The sequence below is a fragment of the Strigops habroptila genome, unplaced genomic scaffold, assembly GCF_004027225.2.
Source record: "Strigops habroptila isolate Jane unplaced genomic scaffold, bStrHab1.2.pri NW_022045577.1_ctg1, whole genome shotgun sequence".
Lineage (NCBI taxonomy): Eukaryota > Metazoa > Chordata > Aves > Psittaciformes > Psittacidae > Strigops > Strigops habroptila.
The window spans coordinates 90,639-103,361 of record NW_022651059.1 but is presented as its reverse complement, the minus strand read 5'-3'; the positions used below and the strand labels follow the sequence as shown (position 1 = coordinate 103,361).

Below are 12,723 nucleotides of genomic sequence, written 5' to 3'. Positions count from 1 at the left end.
CGCCTGGCGCAGCCCCCGCTGCCGCTCCCGCAGCTCCTGCAGCCGCCCCGTGCCCGGCCCTGCACCGGCACCGGCACCGCGTCAGCACCGGCACCAGCACCAGGGCAGCACCGGGGCACCAGGGACAGGGGGCACCAGGGACACAGGTCAGGGACATGGGGGGCAGGGGTTGGGGGGCACCGGCGCTGGGGGCACGAGGGTCAGGGGTTAGAAATCAGAAGACGCAGATCGGACACACCAAGTATAAGGGTCACCACTCGAGACACAAATTAGGGCTATGGAGATCAGAGGTCAAGGGGCACCAGGCATAGGAATCGCCATAGACACAGGTCGGGGTCACCACATGCCACCAGGGGTCAAAGGGCACCGGGGACAGGGGTCAAAGGGCACCAGGGCAGGGGGCAGAGATCAAGGGGTGCCAGGGACAGGGGTTACCATGAGGACACAGGTCAGGGACATGTGGGTCAGAGGTTGGGGATCACCAGGGGTCAGAGGTCAGGGTCCCCACAAGCGACCAGAGCTCAAGGGGCAGAGGTCTGGCAGCACCAGAGCGCAGAGATCAGGGGTCACCGCAAGGCACCCGGGGTCAAGGGACACCGTTGGGGTCAGAGGTCGGGGGTCACGTACCTGCGGGGCTGTGCGTGCCGGGGGGCAGGATGTGGCCCCTCAGCTCCATCCCATGGGGGGGGTCTGGCGCTGGGGGGGGGTCCGGTGCCCCCACCCCCGAGCTACTGCGGGGGTCAGGGGTTGGGAGTCAGCACCCAGTTCCTCCCGCCCAGCCCCATGTCCCGGCTCCTCTTCCTCCGCTTCCGCCTCTGGCCCCTCCCCCCTCCGGGGTCCCCCCCCCTCATTGACCCATGGCCGGGACCCCCCGCCAAGGGATCCTTTGTGGAGACACCCCCCCCCAAGAACCCGGGTCCCCCCCCCCCCAAAGGGCTTCCGGGTCTCCCCCCCCAGAAGGACCCATGGACGGAACCTCCCCCCCAAAGGACCTGGGTGTTCCCCCCCCAGGGACCCATTGCCACGACCCGCCCCCAAAGAGCTTCCGGGTCCCCCCCATGGACCCATTGCCGGGGTCCCCCCCACTAAAGGGACCCACTGCCACCCTCCCCCAAAGAGCCTTCGGGTCCCCCCCCCCCCGAGGGACCCATTGCCGGGTCCATCCCCCCCCAAAGGGCCTCGGGGTCCCGCGCCACTGACCCATGGCCGGGTCCCCCCCATTGCCCCTCAACAACCCCCAATGCCCCAGGCCCCCCCCATGCCCTAGGCCCAACTCGGCCCCATGGCGGAAGGGGGGGGTCCCGTTTCCCACAATGCCCCGGGGCGCCCCCTCCTCACCTCACCTCCCGGGGGGGGGTCCCGGTGCTCGGGGGGGTCCCGGTGCTCGGGGGGGGGCCCCGCTCCCCCCGCGGGCGCCGGCGCTACGGACGCGGCGGCTCCGGTCCCGCTCGGGCCTGCGCGGGCCGCGGGCGGGTGTCGGGGTCCCCCCTGCGGCCCCCCCCTCCCCCCCGCCCCGTGATGTCACTTCCTGCCCGCCCCCCCCCCCACCGGCGCTTCCTGCCCCAGCCCCATAGAGCGCGAGCGGGGCAGCGGGACCCCCCCGGGCCCGTAGGGACCCATAGGCACCACTCCCGGCCCCATAGTGACCCCCCGGCCCCATAGTGACCCCCCGCGCTCCGCAGCCCCCCCCAGCCCCATAGCGATTCACAGCCCGTCCTGCTCCATAGGCTCCCCCAGCCCTATAGAGACCTCCCTGGGCGCCATAGAGACCCCCCCCCCCAGCTCTTTCAGCCCCATAGTGTGTGTGTTTCCGCCCCCCCCGGCCCCATAGGGAGCTGCTGAGCGGCGCCGTGGGGCGCGGGGGGTGGCGATGTCCCGTGGGGCAACCGAGGGGGCTCCCGCGCCCCCCCCCGCCCCGCCGCCCCCCGGGCGCCCCACGGTCTATGTGCTGCTGGAAGGGCCCAGCACCCCCGACACCCTCCGGCTGCTCAGGTGAGGGGGGGCTGCCCCATGGGGGGGCTGGGGGGGGGGGGGTTAACCTTACGGTAGTGGTTAAGGGGGGGCTTGGAGGGATTTGGGGGGGTCCCGAGGGGGTTGGCGCATGTACAGGGTTGCAGAAGTGGATGGGGGGCTGTGGGGGGCTATGGGGGGTTCAGGGGGGCTGTGGGGCTGGTGGGTGTCTATAGGGGGCTGTGGGGCCAGTGGGGGGTCTATGGGGGCTCAGGGGGTCTATGGGGTGCTCAGGGGGTCTATGGGTGTCTATGGGGTGCTCAGGGGTGTCCGTGGTCCCGCTGGGACCTGACCCCCCCCCAGCCTGAGCTCGGTGCTGCCTGAGTCGGGGATTGTGGCTGACATCGAGTGGGACACCCCTGGGGGGGATCCCCCCAGCGACCCACCCGCGGACGCCCCTGGAGACGTCCCCCCCTCGGACCCCCCCGGCACCTTCTACTGCCTCAAGAGTCAGCCCCTGCCCCACAGGTACCTGTGACCCCCCCCCATAACTCTCCCCCACAACCCCTCTGTGTGCCCCCCCATTAACCCCCCCTATTGCAGCACGGGCCCGGCCCCCTCCACGGCCATGGCAGCCCCCCCCGCGGCCCCCCCCTCGTCGCGGGTGCTGCTGCGGCAGCAGCTGATGCGGGCGCAGGCGCAGGAGCAGGAGCAGCGGGAGCGGAGGGGCCCCCCTGGCCCCCCTGCGGCCCCCGGCCCCTCCCCCGCCATCGCTGTGGGGGCGCCCCAGCCACGGGCACCCCCCCATGTGCCCCCCGAGGTGCTCAAGGTGAGACCCCCCCCACCATAGGGGGACATGGGTGTGATGGGGGGGGCTGTGGTGGGAAATGGGGGACCCCAATTGGGGGGGGCAGGGGAATATGGGGGGCCTCTGGGCGGGGGGATATGGGGGGGTGTCTCTGGGGTAGGGGATATGGGGGGGTCTCTGGGCAGGGGGATATGGGGCAGTGCTGGGAACGGGAGTCTCTGGGTCTCAGGGAAGGGGGTGCCCTGACTCCTCCCTGTTCCCCCCCCAGGTCCAGACCCACCTGGAGAACCCCACCCGGTACCACCTGCGGGCGGCGCAGCGGCAGCAGGTCCGGCAGTACCTCTCCTCCGCCCTGGGCCGGGGCCCCCCCAGCCCCCCGGGGCCCCCCCCCGCCCCCCCCCCACCCCACAGCCCCCTCACCCTGCTCCACATCGGGCCTGGCTCCGAGAAGGAGGTGAGCGATGGAGGAGGACTGGGGGGAGGGGTGGTGCTGTGATGTCATAGGGGGTGCTGTGATGTCATTGAGTGACTATGATGTCATTGAGGGGGACTGTGGTACGTGGGGAGCCATAATGTCATGTGGGAGGGCTGCGGTGTCACATGGACGAGCTGTGATGTCACATGGAGGAGCTGTGATGTCACATGGGCGGCTGTGATGTCATGGGGGGGAGGGATCCTGGCCACCAGGACGGGTATTTGTAGTTCTTTTCCTTCTCCCTCCAGATTGATGATGTCATCGATGAGATCATCAGCCTCGAGTCCAGCTATGACGAGCTGCTCAGCTTCGGCCCGGCTGAGGGCGGCCTCCAGCTCCCCAGCACGGTGCGTGGCCGCTTTAAGGACCTTGGGGGCGGGGCTTTCCGCAAGCCACGCCCCTTTCACCGGGGGGGGCGTGGCAACACCCCTCTGGCAGCAAGGGGTGTCATTGGAGGGGGGTGTGCCACAGCCCCGCCCATCGGGGGCGTGGCCTCCTTATAGGCGGGGCCTGGTCGTATGTAAGGGCAGTGGGGTTCTGGGTAGGCGGAGCCTGGCGGTGGGCGTGGCCTATCCCTACCGAGAGGGGGCGGAGCCTGCTCATGGGGGCGGGGCTTACACGTATGGGCGGGGCCTGATCGCCTGCATGGGCAATGAGCTGGAGGGGAGGGGGCGTGGTCTAGGGGAGGGGGCGTGGCCACGCTGACCACGCCCCCTCCACAGCTGCCGGCCCCTGCGCCCCTGTTGGAGGTGTTCAGCCCCCCCCAGGGCGGCAGCAGCTCCTGCCCGGCCGAGCTGCCCCGTGTCAAGGCCGAGCTCTCGGGTATGGGGGGGGTACCTATGGGACCTATTGGGTGGGGGGGTCCTTATGTGGCTGGAACGGGATTGGGGGTGGGGGGCACTATGGTCTGTTGGGCTGGGTGAGGGCTATGGGGCAGGGAAGGGGGTCAACGGTCCTGTTGGGTGTGTGTGGGGGTTCTTCTGTGGCTGGAAGGGGTCTGGGGGGTTGTCACTATGGCCTATGCAGCTTGGTGTGAGGCTGGGTGAGGGCTATGGGGCAGAAGGGGTTTGGGGGGGGTCTCTATGGGGCAGGGAAGGGGATTAAGGGTCCTGCTGGGCGTGTGTGTGGGCTTCTTCTGTAGCTGGAAGGGGTGTGGGAGGGGTGCCCATATGCGGTATGGGTAGGTCTTAAGGATCATTATGAAACAGAGGAAGACTGGGAGAGGTCTCTAGGGTGTCCCTATGGGACACGCAGGTGGAATCGTGTCCCTGTGGGGTGGGAGAAATTGGGCTTCCTTTACGCTTTCTAACCCAAACCCCCCTTAGAAACGGAGGCGAAGGCGCTGCTGAAGGAGCGCCAGAAGAAGGACAACCACAACCTGAGTGAGCAGGAGGCCTGGGGGGGCCTGTGGGTCTGGAGGGGGGTCACACACGCCATGGGGCTGACAGCTTTCCCCTCCCCTCCTAGTCGAGAGGCGCAGACGCTTCAACATCAATGACCGCATCAAGGAACTGGGGACCCTCATCCCTAAATCCAATGACCCGTGAGTGGGGATTCTGCTCTTTCATGGACCCAATGGGGGGGGGGGGGCACTGAGGAGCCCATGTGGGTTGTATGAGGGGCCAGCATAGGGACGCCAAACCACCCCCATAGGTGCCCTTGTGGGTGGTTTGGGGTCCCTATGGTGGCCCCAACAGTATCCCGATGTCATAGGGAAATGCGCTGGAATAAGGGCACCATCCTGAAGGCCTCAGTGGATTATATCCGTAAACTGCAGAAGGAGACGCAGCGTTCCCGGGAGCTGGAGCTGCACCAGCAGCGTCTGGAACAGGCAAACCGGAGCCTCCAACTCCGGGTCCAGGTCTGGGGGTGGGGCTCTATGGAGCTGGGGAGGTGGTCTATGGGGCTGGGAAGGGGAGAACTGGGGGGTTTGTGGGGCTGGGATGGCAGGGTTACAGGTTCAGAGGGGGCTATGGAGATGCTATGGGGCTGGGATGGGCAGAAGTGGGGGGTTATGGGGGTTTTAAGGGCTTGCCAACCCACTGCAGAGGGCTGCCCAAGGGGTCAAGGGGAGCAGAGCTGGGGGAATAGGAGAGTTGTTGGGAGGCTGGTTGGGATCTGGGGGATCTATGGGTCTGGGAGGTGTTTTGGGGCCTATTGGGGTTTGTTTTGGGGCCATTGGGGGTTGTTTTGGGGCCCATTGGAGGTGTTTTTGGGCATATGGGGGTGTTTTGGGGCCCATGGGGGTATTCTGGGGCCAATGGGGGGTATTTTGGGGGCCCATGGGTCTCTAACCCCACTGCCCTCCCAGGAGCTGGAGCTGCAGGCACAGCTACATGGGCTCCCCCTCACTCCTCCGGTGGCACCAGCAGCCGAGGGGGGGTGCGAGGAGGCCCCTGGGGGTCCCCCCTTTCCCCCCGGGGGCCCCCCCACTCCCCAGTGCCTCCTGGACCTGGCGGTGGCTGATGACCTGCCCCCTGGCCTGGGCCTGCCCCTGGGGCTGGGGGGGCCAGAGGGGAGCTTCGATGACATCCTGATGGACGACGGGGGGGCGCTGTCACCCCTCGGCCCCCCCGGCGCCCTCCTTGCCTCCCCGGGGCCCTCCCGTGCCTCCAGCCCCCGTAGCAGCCTCAGCATGGAGGATGACCCCTGAGTGCTGCCCCTTTAGGGCCCTTCGGGTGCGGCCCTTTTAAGGACCCTCCCTCACTGCGTGGCCCTTTTAAGGCCCCCCCCACTCCCAACACCCCGATGGCTGGTTGAGGTGGGCCCCACAGGATCCCGTTCTGAGGCTGTTAAAACGGGCGAGCTCTTCTTAAAGGTGGCGTTGCCCTTTTAAGACGCCCCATGGGTGGACCCCACCTTGGAGGCCCTCGGTCGGGCACCGCCCTTTGGCGGGGTTCTCCCACTGTGTGGCCCTTTTAAGGTGTCTCCTTAGCCCCGCCCCTCAGGGAAGCCTTGGCCCCGCCCCCGTCTGGCCCCGCCCCTTCCCGGCTTTCTGCCAATCAACGGGCTCCTGAGGGCTGGGCCCTCAGCGCGAAGCCCCGCCCCTCCCTGCTGGCACTCACGTACGCCCCGCCCCTCGCCCTAAGCCCCGCCCTCTCTCACAGGCCCCGCCCACCGGCCCCACTTAAAGGGGCCGCTCCACTTAAAGGGGCCGGCCACTACCCCCCCCTTCCCCCCCCTGCTCCTCCCCGGTTTTGTACGGAAACGGTCCCGTGGGAAATAAACGTTTGTTAACGAGGAGCCGCCCGGTGCTGAGGGCGGGTGGGGTGGTGTTTGGGGCTTCTGAAGAGCTTGTGGGGTCCTATGGACCCTATAGATCCAGGGGGACCCCTATAAAGCACCCACCTGGGGGTGCCTGTGGAGCTTGGGGGTGGGCTGGGGTCCCCGGAGGGTGATTGGGGGTCCCTGGAGGGGGTATGAGGGCTGTGATACGTGGGGGGGGGCTGTATGGCCCCTATAGAACCGGGGAGGGGGTGGGGGTGTCCCTATTGCCCATATAGAGGCAGGAGGTCTTATGGGCTCTGCGGTGGTGAGCCCTACAGCCCGCGAGGGGGCGCTGTACGGACTTTACGACCACCCGGAAGTCATCGCTATGACGAGACGTGCCCACTCTACCCCTGGCTCTATGGCAGCATTAGGACGCCACTTCCGCGCCGCCGGAAGAGGGAGGGCGGGCCCCGCCGGCGCCGCCCGCGCGCCAAGATGGCGCAGGCGCTGTCGGCTGAGGAGTTCCAGCGGATGCAGGTGAGGCCGCGGCTGCGCTCGGGTCCCGCTCGGGCCGCGCTCGGGTCGGGCTCGGGTCCCGCTCGGGTCCCGCTCCGGTCGGGCTCGGGCCGCGCTCGGGCTCCGCTCGGGTCCAGCCGCCGCCGCCGCTGCCGCTGCTCACCCGGTGCCCCCGGTCCGTCCCTTCCAGGCGCAGCTGCTGCAGCTCCGGAGCGAGAACTACCGCCTCTCGGACGAGCTGCGGAAGAACGGCGCCGGTACCGGGGGCGGGGGGGGCGGTACCGGGGTTGCGATGCGATGGGGGGGGCCCGGCGCGGCCGCTCACGGCCTGTGTGTGTGTCCGTGTCCCCCGCTCCAGAGCTGTCGGCGCTGCGGCAGCGGGTGCAGGCGCTGGACCGGGACCTGGCCAAGGCCAACAAGGTGAGAGCAGCCCCCGGCGGCGCCTCGGAGTGATCCCCCGCGCTGGGGACCCCCCCTCCGGCCCCACTGTGACCCCCCCATTCTCTTGTAGGCCCTCAGTAAGAGCAAGAAGGCACAGGTGGGTGCTGTGGGTGTCTATGGCTGCTACGGGCGTCTGTGGGTGCTGTGGGTGTCTATGGGTGCTAATGTTGTCTGTGGTTGGTATGGGTGTGTATGGGTGCCGGGGGTGTGTGTCTGTGCTGTTTGGTGTGTATGGGCACTGTTAGGGATCTATGGGTGCTGTTGGCTGTTTATGGGTGGTGACAGTATTTCCGGCGGCTACAGGTATCTATGGGTGGTGTGGGTGTTTACGGGTATTCTGGGTGTCTACAGAAACAGTTGGTGTCTATGGGCACGTATGGGTGTTGGGGGTGTGTGTGGGTGCTGCTGGGTGTCTATGGGTGCCTATGGGTGCTGTTGGGACGCGCAGGAGGTGGAGGCGCTGCTGGGCGAGACGCGGATGCTGCAGGGAAAGCTCCAGAGCCAGGAGGATGATTTCCGGCTGCAGAACAGCACCCTGCTGCGGGAGCTGGCCAAGGTGGGGGCCGGCACCCAACACCCCCCCGTCCCTAATGCCCCCCAGTGCCCCCCAGTGCCACCCCCGTATAGACCGCCTGAGCACCCTGTGCGCCCCATAGACTTCTCATACCCCCCATAGATCCCCTGAGCACCCCATACACCTGTAGACGTGCCATAGCCCCCCCATACACCTCATAGACTGTTTATATCTCCTTGGGGGTCCCACCTCGGCCTGACGCAGGGGGGGGGGGTCTCAGCTCTGTGCACAGATCGAGGGCCTGGAGCAGGAGAACCGGCGGCTGCAGGAGGGGGGGGCCCCGGGACCCTCCCAGGAACACCCCCAGGACGGGGCCGCTGGTGACAATGGGGACCCTTTGGCCCATACAGATGGTGAGGGAGCACTTGGTGGGGGGGTTGTGGGGCTGACCCCCCGCCATAGGGGGAGGGGGGGCTTATGGGGCTCTATAGAGGGGTGATGGGGCTGACCCCCCCCTTGCAGCCCCCCTGATGCCCCCCAAGGAGCCGCCACCAGCTGAGGAGGGGGCTGGGGCTGATGCTCCCCCCCCAGCACCCCAGGTACATTGTGTGTGGGGATATCAGGTCTATGGGAGGTAGAGCTGTATGGGCTATTCAGTAAGTCTATGAGCTGTATGGGGTACTCAGGGTAGTCTGTGGGGGTATCTATGGGGTGTATAGGGGTTCTTTGGGGCGTATGGGGTACTTAAGAAGTCTGTGCGCTGCATGGGGTGCTGAGAGTGATCTATAAGTGTGTGGGGTACTTGGACTCTATAGGACTATGGGGGGTCTGTGGGGATATAGGGTGCTCGGGTGGGGTCTATGGGGTTTATGGGGTGTCTATGGGGTGCTCAGGGGAGTTTATGGGGTGTTCAGGGGGGTCTTTGGGGGGGACACACATCTCTTGGGGGGTCTTTTGCAGGCAGAGGTGACTCAGCTGCAGGCAGAGGTGGCTGAGGTGAGTGCTGCAGCCCCCGGGGAGGCTTGGGGGGGTCCCATAGGGATTGGGGGGGGTTCAGTGTCCCATAGGGATGGGGGAGGCTCTTTGCGCGGGGACTTTCAGGGGTCCCCATTGGTTCTGGGGGGGGATTTGGGGAGCTGCGGGGGCTGATTCACCCCCCCCATAATGATTCCTGTATTCCTATTGCCAGCTGATGGAGAAGCTGCGGAAGCAGGAGGAGAGGTGAGATCCGAGGGTGCCATTGAGGGGGCGCATATTCCTGCTGCCTGTAGGCCGTAATGTGGGACTTACCCACCCTCATTCCTTGTTTTCCTCCTTTTCTCTTCCAGTTCCCTCCAGCTGGAAGCGGAGAAGGAGACACTGCTCAGGGACAGACAGTGAGTGGCCCCAGTGGGGACCCCCTTTGGGATGCTGGGATCCCCCTCCAATGCCTGGACTCCCCCCTTTTCCCCCCAGGATGGAGCTGGAGAAGCTCCGGGCTCAGCGGGATGAAGAATTCCGGGAGCTCCAGACCCAGATCCAGCAGCTGCAGCAGGAGCTGGAGGCTGCAACTAAGGTGGGGACACCCAGTGGGTGCTGGGGGGCTCTGATGGGTGCTTTATCGTATAGGGGAGGTCCTGGGGAGCACCTGAGGGTACAGGGGATATGTGTTGGATCAGCTGCATAGGGGGTCTATAGGGTGTGTCCAGCCCTATATAGCAGCTGGTGGCCCCAGGGCAGCCTGGAGCGTCTCTGTATGGCCCCATGCGGCCCCGGGCAGCGCTGCCGGGCCCTATAGGGCCCTATAGAGCGCTGTGTGGGGTGGCAGGAGGAGGTGGGACTGCAGGAGCGGAGCGGAGCCTTGGCCCGGGACCTGCAGGAGGCTCAGGCACAGCGTGATGCCCTTGACAGCCAGCTCCAGGTAAGGCTGGGGGGGCTTGGGGTGGGTTGGGGCTGCTGGGAGGTGGGTTTGGGGGTCCTTGGGGGGTCCCTATGGGCTGGTTTGAGGGCTTTGGGGGGTGGTTGAGGTGTACACAGGGCAAGTATGCATACATGGCTGTACATGCGTGTATGCGGCTGCACACGCGTGTATGTGACTGCACACGTGAGCACATGTCTTCACACGTGTCCCCACAGGTGTGCGCAGCGGAGCGGGAGGGGCTGCGGCAGCGCCTGAGCGAGGCCGAGGCCGCCCGAGGGGAGAGTGAGCGGCAGCGGCGGCAGACGCAGGTCAGAGACATCCCCCTTTTCCTCCGTTTTCCTCTTCCCCGTCCATGTATCCAGGTCCCCATCTCAACCCCATTGCTCTGTTCCCACAGGAGCAGCTGGAGCGGCGGGAGCAGGAGCAGGCGGCGGCTGAGCAGCACCGGGCTGAGCTGGAGGTGATGAAAGGACTATAGAGCACCCACCTAGGGGAGCTCTGGGCACCCCTATAGAGCTGTGGGGACCATATAGGTGCCACAGTAACACCCCCCCATCCTCAGGGCCGGGTGGGGGAGCTGCGGGCGGCACTGGGGGACGCTGAGCGGCAGCGGGAGTTGCAGGAGGCTGAGGGCCAAGCGCTGCGCCAGGTACCCCCAAACTCCCCACCAGGATCCCTCAGCCCGCATAAATCCTCTTTGGGATCCCCTGAATGCCCCGACCCCCTGTTTATCCCCCCAGGAGCTGAAGGACGTGCGGGACGGGCAGCGCATCCTGGAGAAGAAGGGCAGCGCCGCGGTGAGGGACCCCCAAAGGGTGGGGGACACCCAGAGCCCAGGCTCCTACAGTGGGTCCTGATTCCACCTTGTCTCCCCTTGTCCCCAGCTGAAGGACCTGAAGCGGCAGCTCCAGCTGGAACGGCGCCGGGCCGACCGCCTGCAGGAGCGGCTGCAGGAGCTGCTGGCCCCCACCCGTGCCCGATCCGGTCCGATGGGTGCTGGGTGCTGGGAAGGGGGCTATGGAGGGGTTGGATCCTGGGTGCCTGGAGCCCCCTCGCAGATGCTGCCCTGGGTCCATAGGTTGGGGGGTAATGGGGTGTGCGGTGGGAGGTGCTGGGATGTCCTAAGTGACTCTCATGTGGCTGAATGTGGAGGGGGGGGTGGGAGGGATGTCTGCACCCCTGGGTGCTCTGGTGGCACCCAGAGCAGGAGGGAGGGTGCTGGGGGGAGGGATGCGGCCTGTCTGGACACCGCTGTTCCCTCTGTCCGCAGGGCTGGAGGAGCTGGGGCTGGAGGGGGGGTCCCCGGGGCGGGGGCCGGGGGGGGACAGCAGCAGCCTGAGCTCCCTGGGCCGCGACGGCTCCGCCCCTGGCAGCACCAAGGTGGGCGGGGCCTGGGGCGGGTGGGCGGGGCTTGTGAGGGTGAGGGGAGGGCAATTGGCTGGGGGGTGTGGCTTAAAGTGGGCGTGGCCATGGAGGCCTTAGGGGTGTGGCTTTAGGAGGTGTGTGGTGGGGGCGTGGCTTGGGTGGGCGTGGCTTTGCACCGGGTGGGGGGGGTGAGAGCAGGGGATGTGTTTTGGGGGGCTGGGGGGGTGCTGCCCACCCAGAGCCCCCCTGCCCACTGACCCTTTTACCCTGCAGTCGGGCTCAGGCAGCCCTGGGGGGGGCAGCGGCGGTGGGGGGGTCCCCGGCGGGGGGGGCCTGTCCCCTGCGGAGGTGGCGGAGCTGTTCCAGCGTCTGGCCCAGAGCCAGCAGGAGCGCTGGCTGTTGGAGGAGAAGGTACTGGGGGGGGACTGGGAGAGGCTGGGAGAGCACTGGGGAAGGGGTTACAGAGCCCTTCTGCCCCCTCCCTCCCCAGGTACGTCACCTGGAGGTGAGTAGCGCCTCCATGGCAGAGGATCTGTGCCGCAAGAGCGCCATCATCCAGAGCTTCGTGCGCGACAGCCGCCTGGGTGAGCCCCAGGACCCCTGTGCCCCCAGTTCATGCTGCCCCCCCGTCCTATATCTTTATTTTTCTACGCCCTTATGTGCCTATTCTTATATTTTCCTATGCTCCTACACTCTTCTCTATTTCTTTATGCATTTCCCCCCTGTTTTCCTATATTCTTATCCCCCATCCGCCTGCACTCTTATTCCCATATGCCGTTTTCCCACTACACTCCCATTTTGCTATTTCCCAACACTTCCATCTTTTTATTCTCTTATCCTATATGCTCCCACCTCCTCATCTTCATATTCCCCTGTATCCCCATCTCCCTATCCCCCCTGTGCCCCTGTTCCCCCCCTCCTGCCGCCCCCCCGAGCCCCCATGCCACCCCTCCTGCTGCCCTCCCCCTTCAGCCCGCCCCGTGTACCCCCCACAGAGGCAGCGGGGCCCGCGGGGCCGGCCCGGAGGGGTGCGGGGCCGGGCGAGGAGGGGCTGCGGGAGATGAACAAGAAGCTGCAGAACATGTTGGAGGAGCAGCTCACCAAGAACCTGCACCTCGGACAGGTGGGCGGGGCCTCCGCGAGGGGGCGTGGCTTGGGGAAAGGGGGCGTGTCCCAGACGAGGGGCGTGGCCTCTGACTCCGCCCCCCCCCCCCGCAGGACCTGGAGGCCCTGTCGCAGGAGCTGGCCCGGCTCAGCAAGGAGCGGGCGGCCCCCTCCGGGCCCCCTTGAGGGGCGGGGCTTCGGCTGCAGGAGGCCCCGCCCCCAACCACACCCCTCCCCCGTGGGCGCCGGCCGGCCGGTGGGGGCGCTGTCGCTGTAAGGGACGTTGCCCCTTTAAGGACGGGGTGGCCCCGCCAGTGGCGTTGCCGCTTTAAGCGGGGGGGGGGCCTGCATGCGACCCCCTCTCCTCCCCCCCGCCAATAAACCCGCTTCAACCGCTGCGTCTTGCGTCATCGCCTGTGTTTTGGGGGGAGGGGGGGGAG

At 67.0% G+C, this 12,723-nt stretch overlaps 3 protein-coding genes across 5 annotated transcripts in view; 2 read left to right on the top strand and 1 right to left on the bottom strand.

Moving 5' to 3' along the window:
• Positions 1–1,660, bottom strand: part of LOC115602832 (filamin-A-like) — an 11,589-nt gene extending 9,929 nt beyond the window's left edge. The window contains exons 1-3 of the mRNA XM_030474260.1: positions 1,344–1,660; positions 628–731; positions 4–59 (exon numbers count right to left, since the gene is read on the bottom strand). Coding sequence (XP_030330120.1) covers positions 4–59; positions 628–731; positions 1,344–1,660 — 477 coding nt within the window. The remainder of the gene's footprint in view (positions 1–3; positions 60–627; positions 732–1,343) is intronic.
• TFE3 (transcription factor binding to IGHM enhancer 3) lies at positions 1,524–6,476 on the top strand. Its single transcript, XM_030474278.1, has 10 exons — positions 1,524–1,992; positions 2,314–2,478; positions 2,554–2,779; positions 3,027–3,212; positions 3,482–3,580; positions 3,956–4,055; positions 4,559–4,615; positions 4,701–4,776; positions 4,947–5,094; positions 5,545–6,476. The coding sequence occupies exons 1-10, from the start codon at positions 1,871–1,873 to the stop codon at positions 5,884–5,886; spliced, it is 1,521 nt and encodes a 506-aa protein (XP_030330138.1). The 5' UTR covers positions 1,524–1,870; the 3' UTR covers positions 5,887–6,476.
• Positions 6,477–6,880: 404 nt separating this feature from the next.
• Positions 6,881–12,681, top strand: GRIPAP1 (GRIP1 associated protein 1). Of its 3 annotated transcripts, XM_030474274.1 has the most exons (22): positions 6,881–6,980; positions 7,150–7,216; positions 7,318–7,379; positions 7,471–7,497; positions 7,849–7,956; positions 8,195–8,327; positions 8,437–8,513; positions 8,875–8,910; positions 9,104–9,135; positions 9,243–9,290; positions 9,370–9,469; positions 9,722–9,814; positions 10,030–10,122; positions 10,212–10,274; positions 10,377–10,463; positions 10,555–10,611; positions 10,699–10,798; positions 11,085–11,194; positions 11,453–11,590; positions 11,670–11,763; positions 12,175–12,302; positions 12,398–12,681. In XM_030474274.1, the coding sequence occupies exons 1-22, from the start codon at positions 6,939–6,941 to the stop codon at positions 12,467–12,469; spliced, it is 1,767 nt and encodes a 588-aa protein (XP_030330134.1). In that variant the 5' UTR covers positions 6,881–6,938; the 3' UTR covers positions 12,470–12,681. The 3 variants fall into 3 exon arrangements, with proteins under 3 accessions (XP_030330134.1, XP_030330137.1, XP_030330136.1); XM_030474277.1 differs by lacking the exon at positions 9,722–9,814; XM_030474276.1 differs by lacking the exon at positions 10,377–10,463.
• The last annotated feature ends 42 nt before the right edge of the window (positions 12,682–12,723 follow it).

Coding starts and splice junctions, on each gene's coding strand:
- TFE3 (XM_030474278.1), top strand. CDS start 1,871: ATGTCCCGTGGGGCAACCGAGGGGGCTCCCGCGCCCCCCCCCGCCCCG. Junction 2,780..3,026: donor TGCCCCCCGAGGTGCTCAAG/GTGAGACCCCCC, acceptor TTCCCCCCCCAG/GTCCAGACCCACCTGGAGAA. Junction 4,777..4,946: donor ATCCCTAAATCCAATGACCC/GTGAGTGGGGAT, acceptor CCGATGTCATAG/GGAAATGCGCTGGAATAAGG.
- GRIPAP1 (XM_030474274.1), top strand. CDS start 6,939: ATGGCGCAGGCGCTGTCGGCTGAGGAGTTCCAGCGGATGCAG. Junction 7,957..8,194: donor TGCTGCGGGAGCTGGCCAAG/GTGGGGGCCGGC, acceptor GGGGGGTCTCAG/CTCTGTGCACAGATCGAGGG. Junction 10,612..10,698: donor AGAAGAAGGGCAGCGCCGCG/GTGAGGGACCCC, acceptor CCTTGTCCCCAG/CTGAAGGACCTGAAGCGGCA.